This window comes from Melozone crissalis, unplaced genomic scaffold (assembly GCF_028551555.1).
Source record: "Melozone crissalis strain CALT ecotype California unplaced genomic scaffold, PUWL_Pcris_2 ptg000018l_1, whole genome shotgun sequence".
In the NCBI taxonomy this organism is placed as follows: Eukaryota; Metazoa; Chordata; class Aves; order Passeriformes; family Passerellidae; genus Melozone; species Melozone crissalis.
Window position 1 is genome coordinate 18,170,860 of NW_026535796.1, and position 21,057 is coordinate 18,191,916.

Consider the following 21,057-nt stretch of genomic DNA (forward strand, 5'->3'; position numbering starts at 1 on the left):
TATTTTAATCTCAGTGTGGTCCCTTTTGCCTCTGATAATTTTTGTTGATTCCCTATAATCTCCTTCCCCACTGCTGCTGTGAGACTTGGACTCAACAGTGGTATTCCAGCTGTGAGAGGTGAATCTAGAATGACTCAGATGTAAAGATTTGCAAACCTTGAATTGATCTCCTGTCTACTTTTACCATGAGCTTTTCTGTCTGTTTCTGCTTCCCATTTTGTTTGGTGGGGTTTTTTTCCTACCTTTTTAGGCTCAGTGTTCTTACTTTCTTCTGTCAGGGAATATGTACAGTTGAATGAGAAGAGCAGCCTCATCCTCATTCTGCTTCCATGACTGAAGAATCAGGGAGTTTGGAATGAGAGCCCTTGCAAAGAGGACTCATCTGGGGGTGGTAAAGAACTAAAGGAAGCTTAAAATGGGTTCTGTCGTTGTGGCAGTTAAAGCCAGTGACTGTTTACATGGAGGTCCAGCTCTTTGTCTGCTTCCCTGTCTTTATTCCAGCTCTGCATTGCTCTTTGCCATAGTTTTCCATAGACGTATTTTTTTCATTCATCTGTCTTCTCCCTAGACTGGTCCTGACCACAGCTACACTAAGGAGAAGATCAAGATTGTGGAGGGAATATGCCTTTTGTCCAGTGATGATTCCGAATGGGATGACCTGAAGCAGATTCGGAGCTCCCGCGGAGGGATCCTCCGGGACCACGTCTGCATGAAGACGGATACGGTCTCTATCCAGGCCAGTTCTGGGTCACTGGATGACACCGAAACGGAGCAGCTGCTACAGGAAGAACAGTCTGAATGCAGCAGTGTTAACACAGCAGCAGCCACTCCTGAGCGGCGGGGCTCACTCCCAGACACAGGCTGGAAACACCAACGCAAGCCCTCCACAGAGAGCGAGGTCTAAAGTAGACGTGACTTTGGGAGCAGTCATACCCGCCCTACCCTCTGCTCTGCACAGGAAAGACAGACTCTGCCTGCCTGGCAAGGAGGGACACAGAGAAAGCCTCTCTTGCAAGGGGCCTGAGACTGAGACTGCCTTTCAGCATGGCACCTGGGCAGCTGTGTTGTTGTGTCGGGAGAAGGAGGATGGGTGGGTTGGTTGGAACCCAGAAACCCTTTTGACTCATTTTCACTGTCTGTGGTTTATTTATATGTTCCCTTTTCCTGGAAGTTGCCGCATTAACTTTTGCAGTGACTCGTCTGGCCTGAATCTGGTTCAGAGTGTCTGTTCCCTGGCAACCTGCAAGTCCTGTGCCATCCAGCTCACGGTCAATGCCCATGAAGAGAGCAGAGCTGTCTCATTGCTGGCTCCTGGTCACAGAAGTACCCCTAGTCATTCCAGCACTAGCAGCACTCTTTGAGGCTTTGTGTTGAGGGGTCTCTGACATGAGAGAGGTCTTTTATAGATGGGATATACTTTGGGGCTCAAGAGGACACTGACACAGCATCAGGTCACCTTGTAAAGGCGTAAAGAGGAGATAACCACAGCTGCTGAGACTCACTTCATGAGAGCATCACTGCTTACTTTCATATCTGCTACTAAAAACTTTAAGGAATGCTCAGATGGGAGCACTGTGTCTGTTGCTGGCAGTGGACACTGCTTCTGTTCTCCCCTTTCCCATTAAAACATGTTTCTACTCTGGAAAAACAAGAGTCAGCAAATGCCCCTTTCAGAACTGTTCCTGTGGGTACTGGAGTCTGAGTGCTGAACTTGAGACAAGAAGAAATTGGTATTTTACTTAGCTCTACAGGGCTAACGGGGGGAAATGGGTCTCAGCAAGACCTAAATTTTACTGATCTTTGCATAACTGATACATAAAAAAAGAAAAAGAAAATTTGCTAGGTCCCCACTAGTTCCAATTCTGTAAGGTCCCAATTATTTTGGCCTTTAGGACCTTTGATTACCATAATAAGGGAAAAGAGATAATTCCTAGGTTGAGTCTTTCCCAGGGGAATGCTCAGTGCTGACAGTTAGGAATTGCTTTATTACTAGGCTGAGCCCATTTGACCTAGAATGGGAGACAATAATCAGGGAGCTGCAAAGGCCATTCTAAGTAGTTGTTTATCAGACAGAATTGCACTTTAAGTTCTTCTGTTACCACTAAATAGCTCTCATTGCCAAATAATTTTTCCCATCAGCTGCATGAGCTTCAGTTCTCTCACCTCCAAGACTCTTACCCTTTTGGGAATGTCATCCTACCCTTGCAGCCAAAACCCAGCAGCATTTGGAGCTGGGTCTTGCATGCTCCCAAGGACTATTGCCACCTCTTCATACTCTCTTGTCATCTGTTTGTTCAAAAAGAAAAAAGAGAAAATATTGCTTGACACTTTTCCAAAAACAAAATTTATATTAACCCCTCAAATCATATGGCAAAATATTAAGCATTAAGCCAGATCCTTGGAAGCAGAACTTCCCAGTGAAGAATTTCTCACTGCAAACTTTGTAACCTCTTTTATCGCATGGGAAGAGGTCAAGTACATTCCCATCCATGGTGTAAAGAGAACAAAACATACACTGGCGTATGGTTCAGAGGTAGGGGGAGGGTACAACTCCCATGCAATACTTTTTTCAGCTGATTAAAAAGGAGAATCATCGTGCTCTGCTCGAACCTTGTTTATATGCTAACAGTCCTGCTACCCCTGAAAAACACCACAGTTGCCAATAGTTTGCCTGTACTTTTCACAGTAGAGGTAGCTTTGTAGATAGGGGAAGATTGCAGCTTCGACCTGGCTAGGTGGCTTGAGACTCTGTCCCTAACTGCACCATTGGGCTGACTGGTGTATATTCCTGTGGAAAATGAACTGGAGCTAAGGCTCGGATTTCCCTGTGTAATGTGGGACTCTTCCCTACTCCCAGAGGGATTTATTTTTTTTAAATTAGATTTTTATTTAATTATTTATTTGTTTGACTCCAGCCTTGGAAGCATTGATTTTGTTGGGCGGAGGCACTTTCGGATTGAGGTGTGGACTTGACTGGGAACTGAGAAAGGAGTGCATATCACTGACATGGACGCTTGCCCATCTAAGCCACTTCACGCAGGGACAACACCAGAGGGCTCAAGCATAAGCAGAAGAATCAAATCATGAGCAGAAACCATGTATAGGGGCAGGGGCATCAGGGCTGGGAGTGGGGACATGGGGAAGGAAGGCTCTGACCTGTAGGACAGCAGGGTTTCTTTGTGTTTTGGAATGGGTTGTTCTTTTTTTCTCCCAGCAGCTTATATGACCATGCACCAAAATCCTGAGGTGGGACAGGGGTGAAGGGAAACATCTGCCCAGACCTGTCACTTAAGATTAAGTCAGCCTGTCACAGTAACTGCTGTCCAAGTCACAGGTGTGGAAGGGAAAGGAAAAACACAGTCAGTCTTCTCAACAACTCATGGTGTTTGTGATCTCCACCTTGATCAATGTTCTCTGCTGCTTCTTAGGAGAGACCCTGCACACTCCAGCCTAACAACCATTCATAACTGCTCTCTGCTCCCTTCCTCAAATGATTATGGTGAAAAGGAGCAATAAAATGTCACACAGCCTCCTCTACCAGAGAGGTGGGCAGAAATTCATGTCTTTTTTCTAGAGACAGCCCCAGTGAGACGCTGCCTTGGGGATGCATCATGATTCCCATTCCGGGGAAGAGAAGACCCTCGTTGCACTTAGGATGTTAAGAATGTAGAAAGGCTACTGGAGGATGATCTCTTGAGCACTGATTTACTATGTAAAAAGCAAACCTCTCTCCTGTCTGTCCTGAGCTAACGTCAGTGATTTCCGTGTGTTCCTGTGTAATGGTTTTACTCACTGGAGACATTGGATTTTCTGGAGTTATTTAACCACTGTGTTCAATATTTTAGGGGTTGATGATAATTTAATATAAATTTAGCTTTTCTTAACCACTCTGCCTGGCTTTTGGTTGTGAATCATGCATGTTCTTTGGACTCTCCTTTGAATGAGGAACTCCCAAACCTGTCAAACAGGACCTCAACTTTGCTTTATTTGAGAGGAGCAAGAAGATAGAAAGAGATTTGGGTTCGTAGAAACCTGATTGTAGCACACACTGTACCCCTTTGATTTTGAATCAAGGGCCCAATCTCTGCAGTCACTTCTGCAAATTCTTTCACACACATAATACCTCTCACTCTGCCCCACCTTGCATTTTCACCCCCTCTTTAACATGGCAACAGCAGTAGGGGCTGTTTGTATTAGGACTGTAGAGTTCTCAAGCCTCTGCCGAGTGGAAAATAAAGTTCTGAAGAGGAGCTGGTTTTTCTTTCTGCAGGGGGTTTTGTTTAAGCTTCTGTTGGCTTTTTTTTATAACCAAGAGTTTAAATAGTGCCAAAGGCTGAGTAGTGAATGAAACATCCATTAATAACTGACACTACAGTACTGATGCTAGTCTTGTAACACATTCTGTCCCTTTCTGATGAAAGAACTACCTAAAACATTTAAAACAACTGTATTTCTGCTCATTTCACAATTGAAGCACTGTGTAGAAGCCATTTCAATCAGGTCATGAAAAAATTGCCTCTCTTCCAAAAAACTGATGGTGCTCACATGGCACGGTGGGGAGAGGGCAGTGTAAGATTAATTGCAGTTGTGTGCATGGCATTCTGGCGTCCCTTGTCTTCGATTCCGATTATCCATAAAAAATTTCCTTCAATTTTTAAAGCTGAAGTGAAGGAACAAACGAGAGAAAACACACTGTGCTCCAAAACCAGTTCACAGAATGGGTCAGGGTGGAGAGGACTCTGTGGGTCACCTGAGCCAACCTTCCTGATCAAGCAGGGTCACTCCAGAGCACATGGCACAGGACAGTGTCCAGACAAATCCTGTGATCTCTAGTGAGGGAGACTCCACAACTTCTCTGGGCCCTCTCCCAGTGCACGGTCACCCACACAGTAAAGAAGTTCCTCCTATTCATGTGGAATTTCCTGTGCATCAGTTTCTGCCCGTTTCCTCTTGTCTTATTGCTGGGCACCACGGAGCAGAGCCTTCTGACACCTCTTCAGATACTGACAGACATTGGTGAGGTCCCCTCTCAGTCGTTTCTTGAGTTGCTGCTTTACAAACTCACTGACCATAAAGACAGGGCCCATTGCTCTGTAACAGGATCTTCTCCAGAGCCGAATCCATCAGCTCCGAGATGCTTTAGCCCTTTGCCGACGGGTCCCGCGGTCTGACCCGGCTGCCTTAGGACCTGCGCCTCTCGCCAGGCGCTGCTCCGGCCGTAGAGGGCCCGGCGGGCCCCTCCTGCATCCCCCACGGGGACACGGCGGCGGCCGAGAGGGCGGACGGGCGCGTCTCGGTAGCGGCCGAGCGGGGGGCGCGCGGTGCCGCTGGAGCCGCCCGCGGCGGTGCGCGCTCCCGATGGCCCCGCCGCTGGTTCGGGAGCGCGCGGAGAGCACGCGCTGCGGCTGCCGGATTCAAACGGGCCAATGAGAGGCGCGGGCGCGAGCGCGGGCGGGGCCGGCAGCGGCCAATGGGCGCGGCGGACACTGGGAGGTGCGGGCGGTGCTGGCGATTTCAAACCCCGCCGAGCAGCCGCCGGACCGTCACCGGCCCGACCCGCCGGGCCCAGGTGAGACCCGCCGGCCTTGTCCCTGCCCCGGTGAGCTCCGGCCCCTTCGCCGTCCGCTCTCCGCGCCCGTGGGAGGGTGGCTAGGCCTGCCTCCGCCGCCAGGCCCGAGCCTCCCCGTTTCTCCCGGGAACCGTGTGGAGGCGTAGTCCCAGCGGTGCGACATCTCCCCGCGGGGATGGCCCGGGCCCGCGGGCTGCGGCGGCATCCGTCCGCAGAGCCCGGCGGCGTGAGGATTGCGGCTGGTAGCGGCGAGAGGCCGCGGCCTGCACCGCGCCGCGCCGCGGAGGTGCAGCTCGCTCGGGCCGCCCGCCAGCCGGGGGGCGATGGGGCCGGTGGGGGCCGCGGGCTCGGCGGCTCCGCCTCGGCCGCCTCCGTCCGTTGTGGGCCTGGGGCTGCTGCTGGGCGCCTTCCGTGGGAGGCGGCCGGGATGGTGGGCCTGGGAGCCGCCGGGGGAACGGGGCACTTCTGTGCCCTGAGGCTGCGTGCAGGATCGGTTCCCCCTCTAGAATGTCCTTTGCAAAGCGTTCTCTGGGGTAATTGTAGTTCTAGAACTACAATTGGCGTGAGCTCATCTCTTATTTCTGCAGCTCTGTTGTTGGGTGCGAGTGTTAAGATTGCCAGAGCCCCTCGCAAGGAGGTGCTTCCTGTTGAATCCTCTCTAGTATATGCGAAGAAGAGCTGGGTAGAAGTGTGTGTCCCATGCTTCTGCACGCACACTTTTCCTGCATTTCATTTGATTTTGTTTCTGAAACAGATAGTCTTGTGAAGTACTTTTCAGGTTGATGTGCAGAGGGTTTTCCTCCTGAATCTGGAAGTTTTGGGTTGGAAGACAGGCTGAGGAATGACACCTCTGTGTGCCTTAAGCAAACCAGAATTCTGTTCTAAGAATAAAAAAAAAATTAAAAATCATATGTGCTACAGTTTTCTAACTGATTTGTGTTTGCTGTGTGTGATCTATCTGGTTATTCTGCAGTTTTTACTTTTTGCTGATTTTAGTGTTTGATTTCCTGCTGAGCTGCAGTGCAGTTCAAGTTGCCTTGTGCAGGTGAGAAGGGGATGAGTAGTTGTCGGGATGTTGAGCTACCAGCAATGGGAGCCCTTCCTAATGTATTACTCTTGTATGAACTAAAGTGTTGCTGTAGGCTTTCAGTGAATCTATTAGTTTGAAACTGTAAAGCTGCTTAGTTCAGAATCCATGGAGTCTTGAATATTAGCATATTCTAAAGGTGCACTCACAAAAGTCTGTTATTAAAACTTTGAAAAAGGCTCACTTCAGAAGATAGAATGATTGAGTGCTAATTGCCTGTATAGTTTTGACTCTAATGTCTAACATGAGATCAGTTGATTGCACAAAATGTAGAATTTGGTTTGGTTTTCTTGCCTCAGGCTTGGCCTTTCTTTAAACTTTGCTGTTTTGGTAGCTTCCCCTCATATTGAACTTTCTGATTCACCATTTGGTTTTTTTCCTACTTCAAGAATTGTGGTAGGGCTAAGCCTTATAAGCAACATTTGGAGAGTGATACATCAAAGCAGGATCACTGGCAAATGGCCTTCAGGTACAACAGAATGTTTCTGAACAAATGGTTGCAGATGTATTGAAATTCTCGAAAACACAAAGTTGGGTATATTAATTAGGTGACCTGCTATAGGAGAAATTATGTGACAACTTCACAAAAAGAAATTTGAATTTTAGAAGTATGGGGGTTATTCAGACTGCTTTAGATCTATATTGATGGAGGGTTTCTCCCTTGGTGTTGTAATGTGAAAAAGGGAATGCATGGTGATGGAACATGATTGCTGGTTCTTGTACACATAGGACTTGTATTTTGTCAGACTTAACTTTCATGCTGGCTCTTGTCCTTCCCCTTGTATGGGTCAGTTATATAAGCTGGGCCTCTGCCTCTGAAAACTTTGTTTGCCACGGTGGGTCTGTGCTCTCATGCCAGAGTCTGCTAAAATGGGAAGATCTTGTTCCTATTTAATAGTCGATGCAGGAAACCTGAATTTTAGTGTAATGTTATAAATGGTTTCACTCAGTGTGTTTGGTGATAAATATACAGCAGAAAAGCACTTAGCATGTTGTATGCTCCTTCAGTCAATCGTTTTGGGAGTTTTTTTGCTACCCAGTTGTCATCTGCAAATGCAGCACTTCTGTTTGCCTCTTCTTATATATGACTAAAGCACATCTTAAACAGTACATCCAATTAGAAACTGCTCTGAATATTTTGTGGAGTAGAGATAACTATCTTAATTATCTAATTTGGAGGATTTTGTTGTGAAGGATGCGTGACTGGAAGGACACTTGAAAGATGTAAGTGCTTGCAAACCTTTAATTAAGGTTTTCAAAGTCACGGTCAGTGTTCATCTGGTTCCCTTTTTTCCCATTCCTACCTCTCCTCTGTTTCACACTACCAGCAGCTGTCCTTATATGGTTTATAAAAGAAATATATAAACTTGTATTGCTAATTTGTTTGTAAACTATTTAATGTAAATGGTTTGTCAAATCTGCCGGAGTAGGATGGCATTAAAGCCATTTGCATCTGTAGTAGAATGGTTGGTTCAAGACAACATAGTCCAAGACTAATATGGTGTAGCTTTGCTGATGCTTTGTTGTAGACTGTTCCCAGTGGTTCATGTTATATGGGTGGAGTTCTGAAGTGACATTGAAAAGCCTTGTACCCTTTTGTTTAAACTAACTATTGCCTTGCACCGGGCAGTGTTGCTCTGGCTTGTTTGAATAAAGAGTCTCTTGACCTGAGCACTTGTACATTGTCTGGGGTTGTCTCTGACAGCTCGGTTGCTGCCGATGTCAGATGTTGAAAAGCAGAAGCTGCTGTGCATGTTTGTGCCGTTCTGCTGCAGGGGTAGAGTGAGGTGGTAGGAAAAGTAACTTGGGCAATTCAGTGGGGAAGCATGGCTGGTGCTAGCGGTGCCTGGAAAAGGCCTCTTTCTTCAGCTAGCTAAAAAGATGGCTGGAGAAATACAGCCTTACATCACATGGCTTGATGCTCTTCTGAGGAGGAAGCAAGTGACACCCAGTTCCCACCATACCAACTTCTTCAGTTGCTATTGTCGCTATAGAAAAGGCATCTCAAAATGTCAGACGATGGGTTAGAGAGATTGCTGATGAATCAGCTCCACCAGAGCGCTGTCATTACACATCTTGCAGCAGCATGAAATGCGGGGATGGTATGGTGCCAGGCTCTTCGTTCGTACCTCCTTTGAAGGCACTGTTTCTCCTTCCCCACGGCTGGCCTTGTTCCTGCTGTCGGGTTTCAGAACCGTTCCCTCCTTCAATTAGGGATTGCTGGATGATTGGTGGCCTGGGATAATGTCTGCTGCATGCTGGGCTATGACCGCAGCTCCCTCTGTTAGAGTAGTAATTGTTCTGACGGGCATGGGCGTTCGGGGTATGACTCATGAGGCCAGCAGGCCTGGCGGGCCAAGCTGCTCACTGGTCGCCGGCCCGGCGGCCCCTTCTTTGCCGAGAGGCGGCACCGCGGCCGCCGGCAGGGCCGAGCAGCGCCTGCTGCCTCTCGCCCGGCCCCGCGGGGGCGGCTCGGCGGCGGCGGGAAGGGAGCGCGATGCGCCCGGGGCTGCCGCGGGGTCAGCGCGGCGGGGCCGCCGCTCCCCTGCCCTGCCCTGCCCGCCTTTGTCTGGCCCCGGCGCGGGCCGGCTCCCGCCCAGGTGCGGCCGCGGCGCCCCGAGCCCCGCCCGCGGCGGGGAGGGGCTCGTCCCGGCCCGCCCGCGGTTCCCGCCCGCTGCTGCCGGGAGCCGGCCCGGAGCTGTCAGGGTGAGTGTCCGGCCAGGCCCGGCCGAGCCGCGGGCGGTGCGCGGCGGCGCTGCCAGGGCCCGGCCGTGGGGCGGGGGCGGCGGGCACAGACAATGCCGGGCGGGCGGGCGGCCTGCTCGCCGTGCCCGGCCGCGGCCTGCGGCCACACGCCCGCGGAGTGGGAAACGCCGCCGGGCTGCGGGGACGCCTCGGGGGCTGCGGGCAGACGTGGAGGGGGTGTTCTTCTGGAAGGTGCTGGGGATGGCGGGGGCGCCGCTAGTTGCAGAAGGAAGCCGTGCTGGAGGGAGCTTCCCTTGGAGAAGGAGGGAGCTAGTGATGTCTCCGCGGGAGCTTTCCTTCATCAGCAGTTCCGGCCGTCCTTTTAAAGAAAATCACATGAGCCTTTTCATGCCTGAGCTCCGTAAAACCTCTTGAGGGGGTGGGGGCCTTTGCAGCTTACAAGCACAGTCCCACTGACATCTTTCACTCCCAACTGTCCACCCTTAGAATTATGTCAGTACCTGCCTGTGCACTTGCCCGTGTGTTGCCCTTTTCCCTTTTGCCCTTCTCTCCTCCCTAAGACTGGCTTCACTCCAGGTTTACCCATGCAGTTACAAATTGCTTTTGGTCTTAGCTGTAACAAACACAAGGTCAGTTTATTTTGCATTGTCTCTGTTTTATATGAATGGAAAAGAATGGCCCTGGTTACTTTCAGAGGCCATGTATTAAAATGTATTTTTCCAGAAAAATTAAGTATTTGTATATCTTACCAGTAGCTTGTCATTTGTGCTATTAAAATTTCACTGGGGTGAGTTAGGGCATGCAAATTAAAGCAGGCAAGAGAGAATTTAATGCTGTTTGCTCTTTAATGCAATTTAGTGTGCATTTCTCCTTTTTCTTTTTGTTATTCTGAGGTCTTTCTAATTTCTCATTGAGAGTCTTTGTATCTTGCAACTTATAATTCATCTGTCAACTGAAAATGCCAGCCTTTAAAATTCTATTAAATTTTTATTGCCTACTGTATTATGATTTCTTGGGTCTTCACCATTTTTTCAGAGCCACTTTTTTTTTTGTTGTTGTATCTAAGGGGAAGGTTTGACTGGCAAATAAAAAAAAAACCGTGTTGGACTAAACTTCTAAGAAAGTGAAACTTTGTCCTTTCAGAGCCAAAGAGCAAATGGACCCAAAACTGCCATTAAACAAAAAGACCAAACAATTCCTTCTGCTGAGAAAACTGTGGCTGCACTACCAGAGATCTGTCTGCCAAGAAGTATAGTTTTATCTGAAATGTGACATCCAATTATATGCACTCCAAATTTATGTCCTGTTGTATAGGAACATTTCAAACAGATTTTTCCTTTAAAAATACCTGTCTTGATTTCTCTGAACTTACTCTCGAGTAATGCTTTTGAGAACCTCTCAAAATATGAAAATATTTGATGATGTTCTTGTGCAACTGTAATATTCAATATGTGAAAGTGAGTAGGGAGAAGTAGACAATCAGTATCAATAAACATCTGATTTTGTTTAGCATAAAATGGCTTCCTAGTTTGCCATTGTACATCTTCTGTAGAAAATGGGCTGGAAGCTGACACTTCACAATAAAATACAGTGATGGATGATGAATGTATGCTTCAAAAGAAATCACATTTTAGAATGTTAATGATGGAAAGACTTTTCCTTAGCTGTACCCCATACTATAAGCTGTGATGTTAATGCGATTCAGCTCTGCAAATTGTAGCAGGAAGAGCATTTATTTAGAAGTTGAGTAAGAGCTGTTCAGAGTAGTTCATGGTGAATCCAAACTTTGGATGTTTTCATACTTTCTCACCATCTTTTAATGTGTTCATCCATTTGTTTTCCAAACGTATGTATATTTGTTTGGGAATGCTCACTTTTATTTTTGAAATTCTTGCATTTGTGCTGCCTTGTAAATGCTTTCCACTCTTGCTGCATTTTGCATGGTCTCCCTTCAAAAGATCCTCTTCTTTCCTTGATGGTCTTCATTTTCTCGCTGTTCTGTAATATAAAGCTGCCTTGCCAAGAACTGTCAGGAAGGATTTGTTATTCATTTCCACTCCTGATTTCTCGGGTGACTTGCTTTTGGAAATGTTGCATTGACCACTTTTATGACAAGTGTCTCTCACAAAACTTACTTTGGCAGTTCAGTTGCTTAAGAGGGCTTGTTTTCTGGATTTTACCAAAATGAATGTTGTTTCTGAAATACTTAATTCTGTTTGTTCCAAGTTGTGGCAGTAAAAAAAAAAAATCTATGTAGGTCAACCACTTCATTGCTGCAAATTCACTAGTAATAAGGGAATTTAGCTGTGTTATCATATAATGAGGCCACTTGCTATTTGGTTGTTGAGAAGTAATGACTTGAGGTTTACATGTCCTTGCAAAGAAGCTTTTAAGAAAAACCTTTTTGTCAAGTGCAGGATACTCTATGATCACACAGAACCCAGTGACTTAATTGAAAAGAGAAACAATAATCTTTTATTCTGTTAAATGCAAGATACAGACAGTACAAAATCTTGGCATTAGGACAGACATGAGCAGTGATGAAGCTAGAAAGACTGGATGTTTAAGAAGGAGCTTTCCCTCTGTGACTGTGGAATACTTTCTGAGAAATTGTCTGTTCTAAAGGGATTTGTAAATGACTGGGGGGTATAATTTTATCGCTATTTTTGGATGGCAGATTCAGTGCAGAAAGTAACTTAACCCATTTTGTAATTGAAGTATCAATTGTAAAAATAGTGGGGGAACTCTGTTGACCAGACTGAAAAAAAAATAGGTGAAACACTGTTTCATGGTCATTCAACTCCCTTCCCTGTGTCTCTCTTAGAGTGTGTGATTCCCCCCAAGTTAAGTACATTGTGATGTGGGAAGGGGAATGCTAGATGCTGTAGTGTATCACTACTGTACAAGCAAGAGGTTGTGTTTGTGGCAGTGAACTGTTGTATAAGTGTGTTTTGGTTTAGAGCAAATCTGGGAGAGAACCCCTAAAGGGGCTCTTTTAGTAAAACAGATTCAATTGGCCCCTCCCCTGAACCGATCCGGGAGAAACTGCTGCTTTGGAGAAAAGTGGAAAAAACCATTTATTAAACAATAAAACCTAAACAATATTAAACAATAAAACTCCTTGCTGCTCTAAAAGAGATGACAAACTGAGAACACTCTGTCCTTGGGTTGCAGCTGAGCTCACTCAGTCTCTGATCAGTCCCTCCGGTGCTGGAAATGTCGCAGGCCAGGCCCGGCCCGTGGGCCACAGGTGCAGCTGCTGGTGCTCCCCTGGCTGTTCAGTCCAGAGCAGTTTCAAGAGGTCTAAAGAAAAGGAAAAAAAACTACAGTCCAGGGAACTTCTTTGCTTCAGCTAGCTAAACTAACTAAAAACAAAAGGAAGCTCTGTTCTGCTGTCTGTCTGTCTGCAGACAACACAGTCAGGAGCAGGAATGTGGAGGACTGAGTGCAGTGTCTGAAAACAAACTGCGTGCTTCTTCTCTCCCTCCCTTCACTCTCTGGAACACGTCTTAAAGGTGCAAAACTTATTATTCAGCTTCAAACAGAACGAGATGATTGGGGATAAAAGCATCATATAGTCAACTCAGTACAATGTGTAAGGATAAAAATAATTGTAAATCAGTCTGGTAATGGACAAGCTTTTTTAATAGAGTTGGTATTGACTTTAGGGTTTGAACTGAGTTGAGGTTCTGATTGAGGACTGTCCTACAGTTAGACTTCTTTCCTTGGCAGAACAGATCTCTGGAGAGAAATAATGTTTCTTTATATTGTTGAGGTAGTAAGTTCATGCTTTTGTCAGTTTTCTAAAAAAACAGCGTAGATGTCTAGTACAGGTGCCAAAATTTTATCCTGGTGTTTCTGTTGCTGGCATGTGTGTTCATGCTTTTTTCCCATTTTTCTTCAGAATAACTATTATCTTTGTATTGGTTCCTTATGTGTTCTTCAACAAAAAAGTATAAAGAGGCAATAGCTTAAATTAGTTCCAAGTTTCTGATTAAGAATCAGAACTACCTAATTTTCTCTGAAGTTCATTCTGCTTGTTGTTCAAAAGGGTGTATGTGACTTTGGGAAGAGACCACTGCATCTATTTATGTTGTCTGCATCCACACTGAGGAAGTACTCCATTATTTCTATATTGGTGCATTCAAATGAGGATACTCCTAATGCCAGCTCAGTTTATACTGGCAAAGCTGTCTTTGCTGATGGCACTTGGCTGCAGAGTTAACTTAAGGAATGGGGAATTTTACTGCTGGAAACTGTTTGCTCTAGGGCATGCCTGCATCCATTGCTAGGTGGGCTGTTGGGAAAGCTTTTCATGTGAATTCAGTCTTGTTTCTTGCTTTTGGAGAGAAGTTGTTGCCTTTATAGAGTTAGATATGTTTTACCCCCCACTTCTCTATTTGCCATGAGCATCTTATTTTGGGTGTGGGGTGGTGCTTTTTGTGTTGTTTTGGTGTGCATAATTGATTTCTGGTTTTTGGTGGGTTTGGTGGGTTTTTTTGGTTGGTTTTTTAATAGGTAAAATGCATTGAGTTTGAATCAGGAATTTGTTGATTTCTGTTTCATTTTGAACTCTCTCAGTAGGCTGAAGGAGGGATAAGAGAACACAAGCAGGAGTTTAAGCAGATCCATTGCAAAAGGCTGATGGGGTTTGGATGCAGTAACTCACTTGCCCCTTTGACCTTGTATAACTTTGGGATTGGCATGGCCTTTGAGTTCTATTCTCATTGTAAATGAGAATAGAATGAGTTCTATTCTCATTGTAAATTTTAATTTGGAGTACCTTTTTTTGTCAATTCCTGATATGGAGGAATGCTGTGACTAGAGTTTGTTTGTTTGTTTTGTTTTGTTTTTGAGTAAGTTGAACATTAAAAAAGATAGTGGAGGAGAATTAACAGGTCAGTGGAATGGGTTTTAGGTAGGCTCACATCTGAGTACTTCCCTTCTTACATAATAAGCAGATCCTTTCATTCTCAGTGGCTTACAGTTCTTTGGCCCTCCCAAAAAAAAAGTGTGCTTCTTTAGAAGCACACTTGTTACCACTGTGCTGATGTTAAGAAAAAATATCCATATTGTTGTTTGTTTTGATGAGAAAGGGAATGAGAAGGAAACACCCTAATAACGCTGGGATGCACTTGTTTATGTATGTAGTCAGCTTGTGTTCTGACATTGACTCTTGTTTTACTGCCATTGGGCAAATTAATAGTTTATGCAATTACAGTGAGAACAGTATTAACATCCATAGGAACTTGTAAATATTTACGGCAAGCTTAGTGTAATTTGCTGTGGGGCTGTGTGTATTGGTGACAGGTAGGGGTTTTGGAATTTTTTGTGTTTCTTATGGTTTTTGTTTTTTAATTATTGGGAGGTTGGATTGTTATTTAAGTATCTTCTAACTTATCCAGGAAGGAATAAAAAAGACTGTTTTTACTCTATGCTGTTGCTAGCCTAATTTTGCTGTCAGGGTAGCTGCATGTGTTAGTGTTGTGTCGCTGACAGAAGGCTTTGAAGTACTTACTTATTTAATTTATATGACTGAAAATATGCCCCTAATTCAGGGGATTAATTTTCTACAGACAACCTCTGAGTGAATTAGGTGAAATACTTTGTAGGCCAAAGGCTGAATTTCTGTTAGAAGCATTCTGCTAGTGTTGTGTGCTTATCTGCCTGTAGTGGTAAATTGTTGTGTATGGTGGGGTTATAGAGTTCTTGGCTTGGTCTGTGCATTCAGACTGGTGTGTTGAAATGTGTTACTCCCTCTCTGGTTTGATTTTGTGCCTATAAATAACACTGGGAACCCTTTCTACTGCTGCTGCTATTTTCATTTTGCTGACCTCTCTGCATCAGACTGGTTGTCTCATTATTTTCTGAGCAGTCAGATTAGTTGTACAATAAGTCTGAGATGGGCATTGAGCCTAAGATCTCATCTGTCATACCCTAATAGTCAGTGTTCATGTTTTAGTCTAAAGGAAAGGAAGAAGGGGAAAACCACTACAACTTGAATGACTAAGGATTTAAACCCTCCACGTGGCAAGAAATTGATCTGTTGTTGACAATTGCTGACGCTGGCTACATTAGGGCAAAAATGGGTTTTGTTCTTCTTGATAACTCTTCATTTCAGTTGTGCTGTTTATGAAGTTGTTGAAATGACTGTCCTTACACTTGCATCTGATTATTTTTTGACACTGATTCATGGCACCTGTTGCTAAAAGCACGTGTCAGTAAGAGCCAGTTTTTAGTGTTGATGGAAACTCATTTTGGTTTAGTGCCTTAGCTGTAGTACATTCCTCCTCAAGCTTAGATGAGGTTATATTCCACATGCCTTTTCAGCTTACTAAAAGTTTTACCTATTGAGACTTGTAGTGTGAGAAATACTACAAATTGCACTGCTTTCTGATCTTTAATGGCTTCTGGTAATTTTCTAGAGCTAAAAAAATAGTGGTCTGGTCTTCAAAGTGTGCATCTTAATATAATTACAATCTCGGATTGCATATTAGCAATGAGATTTGCTACGGAACTGGGGAGTTGTATTGTTTTGGAATTTTGTTGTTGTTTTGGAAATTTTTGTGTGTGTTGTGGTTTTGCTTTGGTATGGGGTGTTTTGGGGGAGATTTTTTGGGTTTTTTTGGGGGTTGGTGGTTTTTTTTGTTTGTTTTGTGGGTTTTTTTGTTGGTTTGGTTTGGTTTTTTGTTTTGTTTTGTTTTTTGGTCTTTTTTGTTGGTTGGCTTGGTTTTATGTTTTTGTATTTCTAGGTATAAGTATGTATTCACCCAATATTTATTTTTCTGTTTTCTAACTTGTCCTTATCTCCACAGAAATTATTGTAGTTATAGAGAGAACCTGATTTACAATGGGGGACGACAGTGAGTGGATGAAATTGCCCATTGATCAGAAATGTGAACATAAGGTAGGTGATCATGGATTTGGCTTGCTGCATATCTCTGCTCATGATGATTTTGTAGTGTTTCTCTATCTAAATACTCTGTAATTGGGTAATCTTGACAGCTGCATGGTGTGAGTATTTACAGATCTGAAACTGCATCAGCTCTATCCAACCTAGAGGCTGAATAACCTCTATTAAGCAGATTTTAGTAGCGTTGTATGGCGTAAGCTTGTGTGCTGACAGACAAGTACACTCATTCACATGGAGAAATTACTCATCTGTAGCTGAAACTGTGGGCTCCCACCTCCTCACTGGTGTTTGCTAGAACTTATGAAGAGCAGGGGAGAAGACTGGCATCTCTCTATCCAGATCATTCTTGGCAGGAGAAAAAGAAATATTTTGTCCTGTTGCATGTCATTCATATAGACACTGAAGAGAAATCTGCAGGTGCCAGCTTGCTGAGCATACTTTCAAATGTGATTGAAGAGCTTTGTGAGATTGGTGAGTTAAGGTTGTAATAGCACAACATTTAAATGTCCAATTTCTGGTTCCAGCTATGGAAAGCCAGATTAAACGGTTATGAAGAAGCCCTTAAGCTCTTCCAGAAGATAGATGATGAAAAGAGTCCTGAATGGTCCAAGTATCTTGGATTGATAAAGAAATTTGTGACCGACTCCAATGCAGTGGCTCAGCTGAAAGGACTGGAAGCAGCGCTTGCTTATGTTGAAAATGCTCATGTAGCTGGGAAGTAAGTCACCTTTTCTTGCTGCTCTTAGGCTGTTAGGGCAGTTTAATGTGCCTCTCCGAGAAAGACTGCAGCTGCATGTTAATTATGCAGTGACCACTATCAATTCTGATCTGTACTGTTAAGAGCAGAACTTGCTTTCCAATCTAGAGAACTTGCTGCATGGCAGGCTTTCCTTGTGGATGGCCTCCATGTGCATATTAACTTATCACAACTTGCTTGTAGTGTTCTAAAAAACTACTGAAGGCACTAGTAAAAATTTCTGGAATGGTGAAAAAATGAATCTCTAATGTGGTGGTGTAAGTGCTATAAACTGGAATCTCTGTTCTTGTTTGATTGAAACAGTCTTATCTATACAGGAGGGAGCCTTTTTTGTGTAATTTACATATGAAATAAAATATAGTTATGTTTATGTGACATTGCATGCAGCATAACCAATATGAATCTTCATACCTGCCAATTTCTTCACTGGATGTGTTTTAGTACTTGCATGTTGTGTAGCCCATGAAGTAGACTATACTCCTGAGGGTGAAGTAAAAGCATGTAACAGGCCAGTTTAGTCCACTTTGGTCCACTGACTTTGTGACCTGATGAAATGAATAAAGGTCTTACTTAAAAACAAATAAACACAAAGCTTTGTTTAAAAAAATCTAAAAACCTTGCACACTCCTTGATTTACAAGTGGTGTCAGTGATTTAGTTTATGTGAAGCTTGGAAGTGTGTGTGAAATACTGTGCTGGGATTATGTACTGACACACTTAACATATTGCAACATATATAATTCCAGGACGTGGCATTTATTTGTGAACCTCAACTAGAGACTGTTAATGCACTCTTGTGAATGTCTACTATTCACTGGTGTAGTCTGATATTAGAGTCATATTAACTGTGATCTGTGTTCTTTTATAAAACTAGATGATGAATCCATCCCTTAAAAAGGGTTATTTCCTTCAAGGTTATCTTAGGATGTAGTTAGTCCCTTTTATGTGAAGGCTTGTTGGGTCTTAATCTGGATTTGGTGCTGTGTGTGTTTTTCCTGTGGATAATGATGTAGAACACTTAATTCACATAAATGTTCCAAAAGTAATACCCTCTCATCTTTCAGGACAACAGGAGAAGTAGCATCAGGAGTTGTAAATAAAGTGTTCAATCAGCCAAAGGCCAGAGCAAAAGAGCTGGGTGAAGATATATGTCTAATGTATATAGAAATTGAGAAAGGAGAGGCAGTACAAGAAGAATTATTAAAGGGTCTGGACAACAAAAACCCAAAAATCATAGTAGCATGTATAGAGACACTGAGGAAAGCACTAAGGTAAGCTTTTAGTTCATGGTGTTTTTTGTGGTTTTCTTCTTTTTCCTCACTCCAGCAATATGCGGAGTCTAATTTTATTGCTGACTTAGCAGGCCCTTGTTCTTGTTGAGTAGAATGCATCTTTCCTGAATTGGTATTTTTTGACAGCAGCAGTTGACAACATCATGGGATTTATTAGATGTGAGGGTTGTCTATGTTGTACTAGACTCATCTGGATCTCTTTTATTCTTGGTAACTGTTTACCAAACTTCCATTTTCCCAGCCTCTGAGAGAAGGGCAAGATTCCTGTGTCTTGTACCAGACTGTGAAGCTTCACTTCTGAATCTGTAATAAACTTACTGAAAATTAAAATATAGTTTAGGTTTTTTTGTTTTAGTTTACTTTAAATCACTGTTTTCCTCACTGATGTGAGCATGTTTAATTGGGTACACAGTGTGTATTTTTAGAAGAAAGGGGAAAAAAACCCAAGCTCATTGCACAGTAAGCTTCTATTGTCCGTATAATAATTCCTTTATTGAAAAGGAGAGCTGCTAGTGCTTCCTAAAAATCAAATCCAATTTAGGATGATGTAGTAGGCTTCAGTATTAGATTGTTTTTTGGTTCCACATGAAGTATTTTTGTTGCCATTGAGTGAAAAATACTGGGGTTTTATTAAATTCTTGTACTTAGTGTATATATAATTTACTGACCATTAGGGTTTTTTTAAAGAAAACAGAAAATTTTGAAATTAATGGACAGAACACTTCCTTCTGAGTAAAGTAGCTCATGTGCAAACTGTATGATATATGTGGAGAGTGCCTTATGTTATATGTCTTTTAGAGAACTTACTGAGGCTTACATAGAGATGATCCTTGTTCAACTGATTTTTTCAGGCCTCGGTAATATCAAAATAAAGCTTTGGGCTTAACACATTACCTATGCTTCTGCTAAGTGAAACTACTGTCCTATATTTAAGAATGTGTTTTAGGTATTTTAATTTGCTTATCTAGTTAAATGTCCTTTTAACAGTGCAGTGTAGTTAGAAACCTGCATAACCTTCCTCAGTATCTTTCAACTAACTACTTCTGTAAAATGTGCCACATATGGTTTTTTTTCTTTCTTGCAGTATTTTATTATCTTTGTGATGTTAAGATCAAATACTCTTATGTAGCCCTGTAGGCTTAAACTCCATCTTCTGCTTCTGAGCTGTGTTACTACTTAAATTTTTCTTATGCTTTGGTAGACTTTCTGCTTTGATAACAAAATTTTTCTGTGTTGCACCTAGGTGGGTAGCTTGAATGCATTACTAGTTTAATTTCTGCTGTTTTCTGTCTTGTGCTAAGGTTTCTATTCTTTCTTGTTGTATAAATTAGATTATATGAATTGGATACAAATAGGTTTGCATAGGCATTTCTCCAAATATGCTCTCTTTTTAAGTCATGATAGAAAAATTGAATTATTGGGCAACTCATTGGTTCATATATTTAAATTGTGTTACCTTCAAGACCTGTTTTGAAGGGTTTTGCACTGAGTGTTTTTTAAAATTGATGTGGAAATAAAATGATGTGCACTAGAATTTCTAGAAAGTGAGACATGTAGATTTTAGTCCTTGAGCAGCCTTTTTTGCTAACTTTTTAATGTGGAACTTGAATTGGAGAGAATCATAAGAAAAAGTGTGATTGGTAGAAAGGTTAATTCAAAATTAAGAAGAAATCTTTCTGAATCAAAAAAAATATTGCTTTTGAGGTGATTTATATATGATACCTTAGTAACTACAGCAGTTAACTTTGCAATGAGTTTGAAAAGAAAGTTCTTGTGTTCTCATTAATCAGTGATTGAAATAGGAAATTTTGTGTATTAAGTGCAGCAGCACATAGAATCTTCTGTCAAGGAAGGGTGGTTGACTGAGGAAACTTGTTTTATGTGTTCCTTCAGTGGCACATATCTCAGCACATATGTTTTCTGTGAAGATGACCCAAGCTCACTATAATTATCTGGTCCAACAAGTGGGAAAGTGACTAATGCTTTTACTGCAGCTTGTTTCCAAGGATAGACAAAGGAGATTCTATTCTGATTAAAAAAAAAAAAAGTAGGTCATACAAATTTTGGTCTAAGGACAACTTCTTTCTTGCTTCTCTTTTGTCTTTCTTCCCCCCTTGGCAAGGGAGCTGATTTAAACACTGGATTGGATTAAGTACTTTGAAGTAATTTGAGAGGCCTGATTTTGTAATTCCAAGCTGGGTGTGGAGGTTAATTTTGATAGGGCATATATTCTTTAAATTTTGTGGCAGCATCTCAAAATAACATCTAGCATAATGGTTTGAGTAAATGACAAAATCGCTAAACGTGCACTGGAATACTTTCATAAACTGTTTTTTGAAAAATGAGTTATTTGTGAATTGTTCCCTGTTCATGGACACTGATGCTTTTCTGTGTGTTTCACTGTCAGTGAATTTGGTTCAAAGATAATCTCACTGAAGCCAATCATCAAAGTATTGCCAAAGCTTTTTGAATCTCGGGAAAAGGCTGTTCGAGACGAAGCCAAGCTCCTTGCTGTGGAAATTTACCGTTGGATAAGGGATGCTCTGAGACCTCCGTTGCAGAACATAAATTCTGTTCAGGTAGGCAGGAAGTATTTCTGTATCCAAAAATTTGATGCTCATCCTCCCTGATTCTGTGATGTTGGGCATTCTTAAAGCCAAAATTGGAATGTATTTTTTAGCCCCATTTAACTTTACCCAAAATATTGGTCACTCCTAGTCGTTTGTAAGGAAAT

At 43.1% G+C, this 21,057-nt stretch overlaps 2 protein-coding genes across 10 annotated transcripts in view; both read left to right on the top strand.

The window, feature by feature from the left end:
* LRP4 (LDL receptor related protein 4) overlaps positions 1-3,840 on the top strand; it is an 83,278-nt gene extending 79,438 nt beyond the window's left edge. For 3 of the 4 annotated variants that reach the window (XM_054275456.1, XM_054275458.1, XM_054275459.1), the window contains exon 38: positions 569-3,840. In XM_054275456.1, the coding sequence (XP_054131431.1) occupies positions 569-904 (336 nt within the window). In that variant the 3' untranslated portion in view covers positions 905-3,840. The remainder of the gene's footprint in view (positions 1-568) is intronic. The other variant, XM_054275460.1, reaches the window with a different exon arrangement.
* A 1,640-nt stretch (positions 3,841-5,480) lies between these two features.
* Positions 5,481-21,057, top strand: part of CKAP5 (cytoskeleton associated protein 5) — a 53,401-nt gene continuing 37,824 nt past the window's right edge. For 4 of the 6 annotated variants that reach the window (XM_054274963.1, XM_054274957.1, XM_054274960.1 and 1 more), the window contains exons 1-5: positions 5,481-5,569; positions 16,178-16,269; positions 16,800-16,993; positions 18,096-18,302; positions 20,731-20,902. In XM_054274963.1, the coding sequence (XP_054130938.1) occupies positions 16,213-16,269; positions 16,800-16,993; positions 18,096-18,302; positions 20,731-20,902 (630 nt within the window). In that variant the 5' untranslated portion in view covers positions 5,481-5,569; positions 16,178-16,212. The other 2 variants (XM_054274959.1, XM_054274958.1) reach the window with 2 other exon arrangements.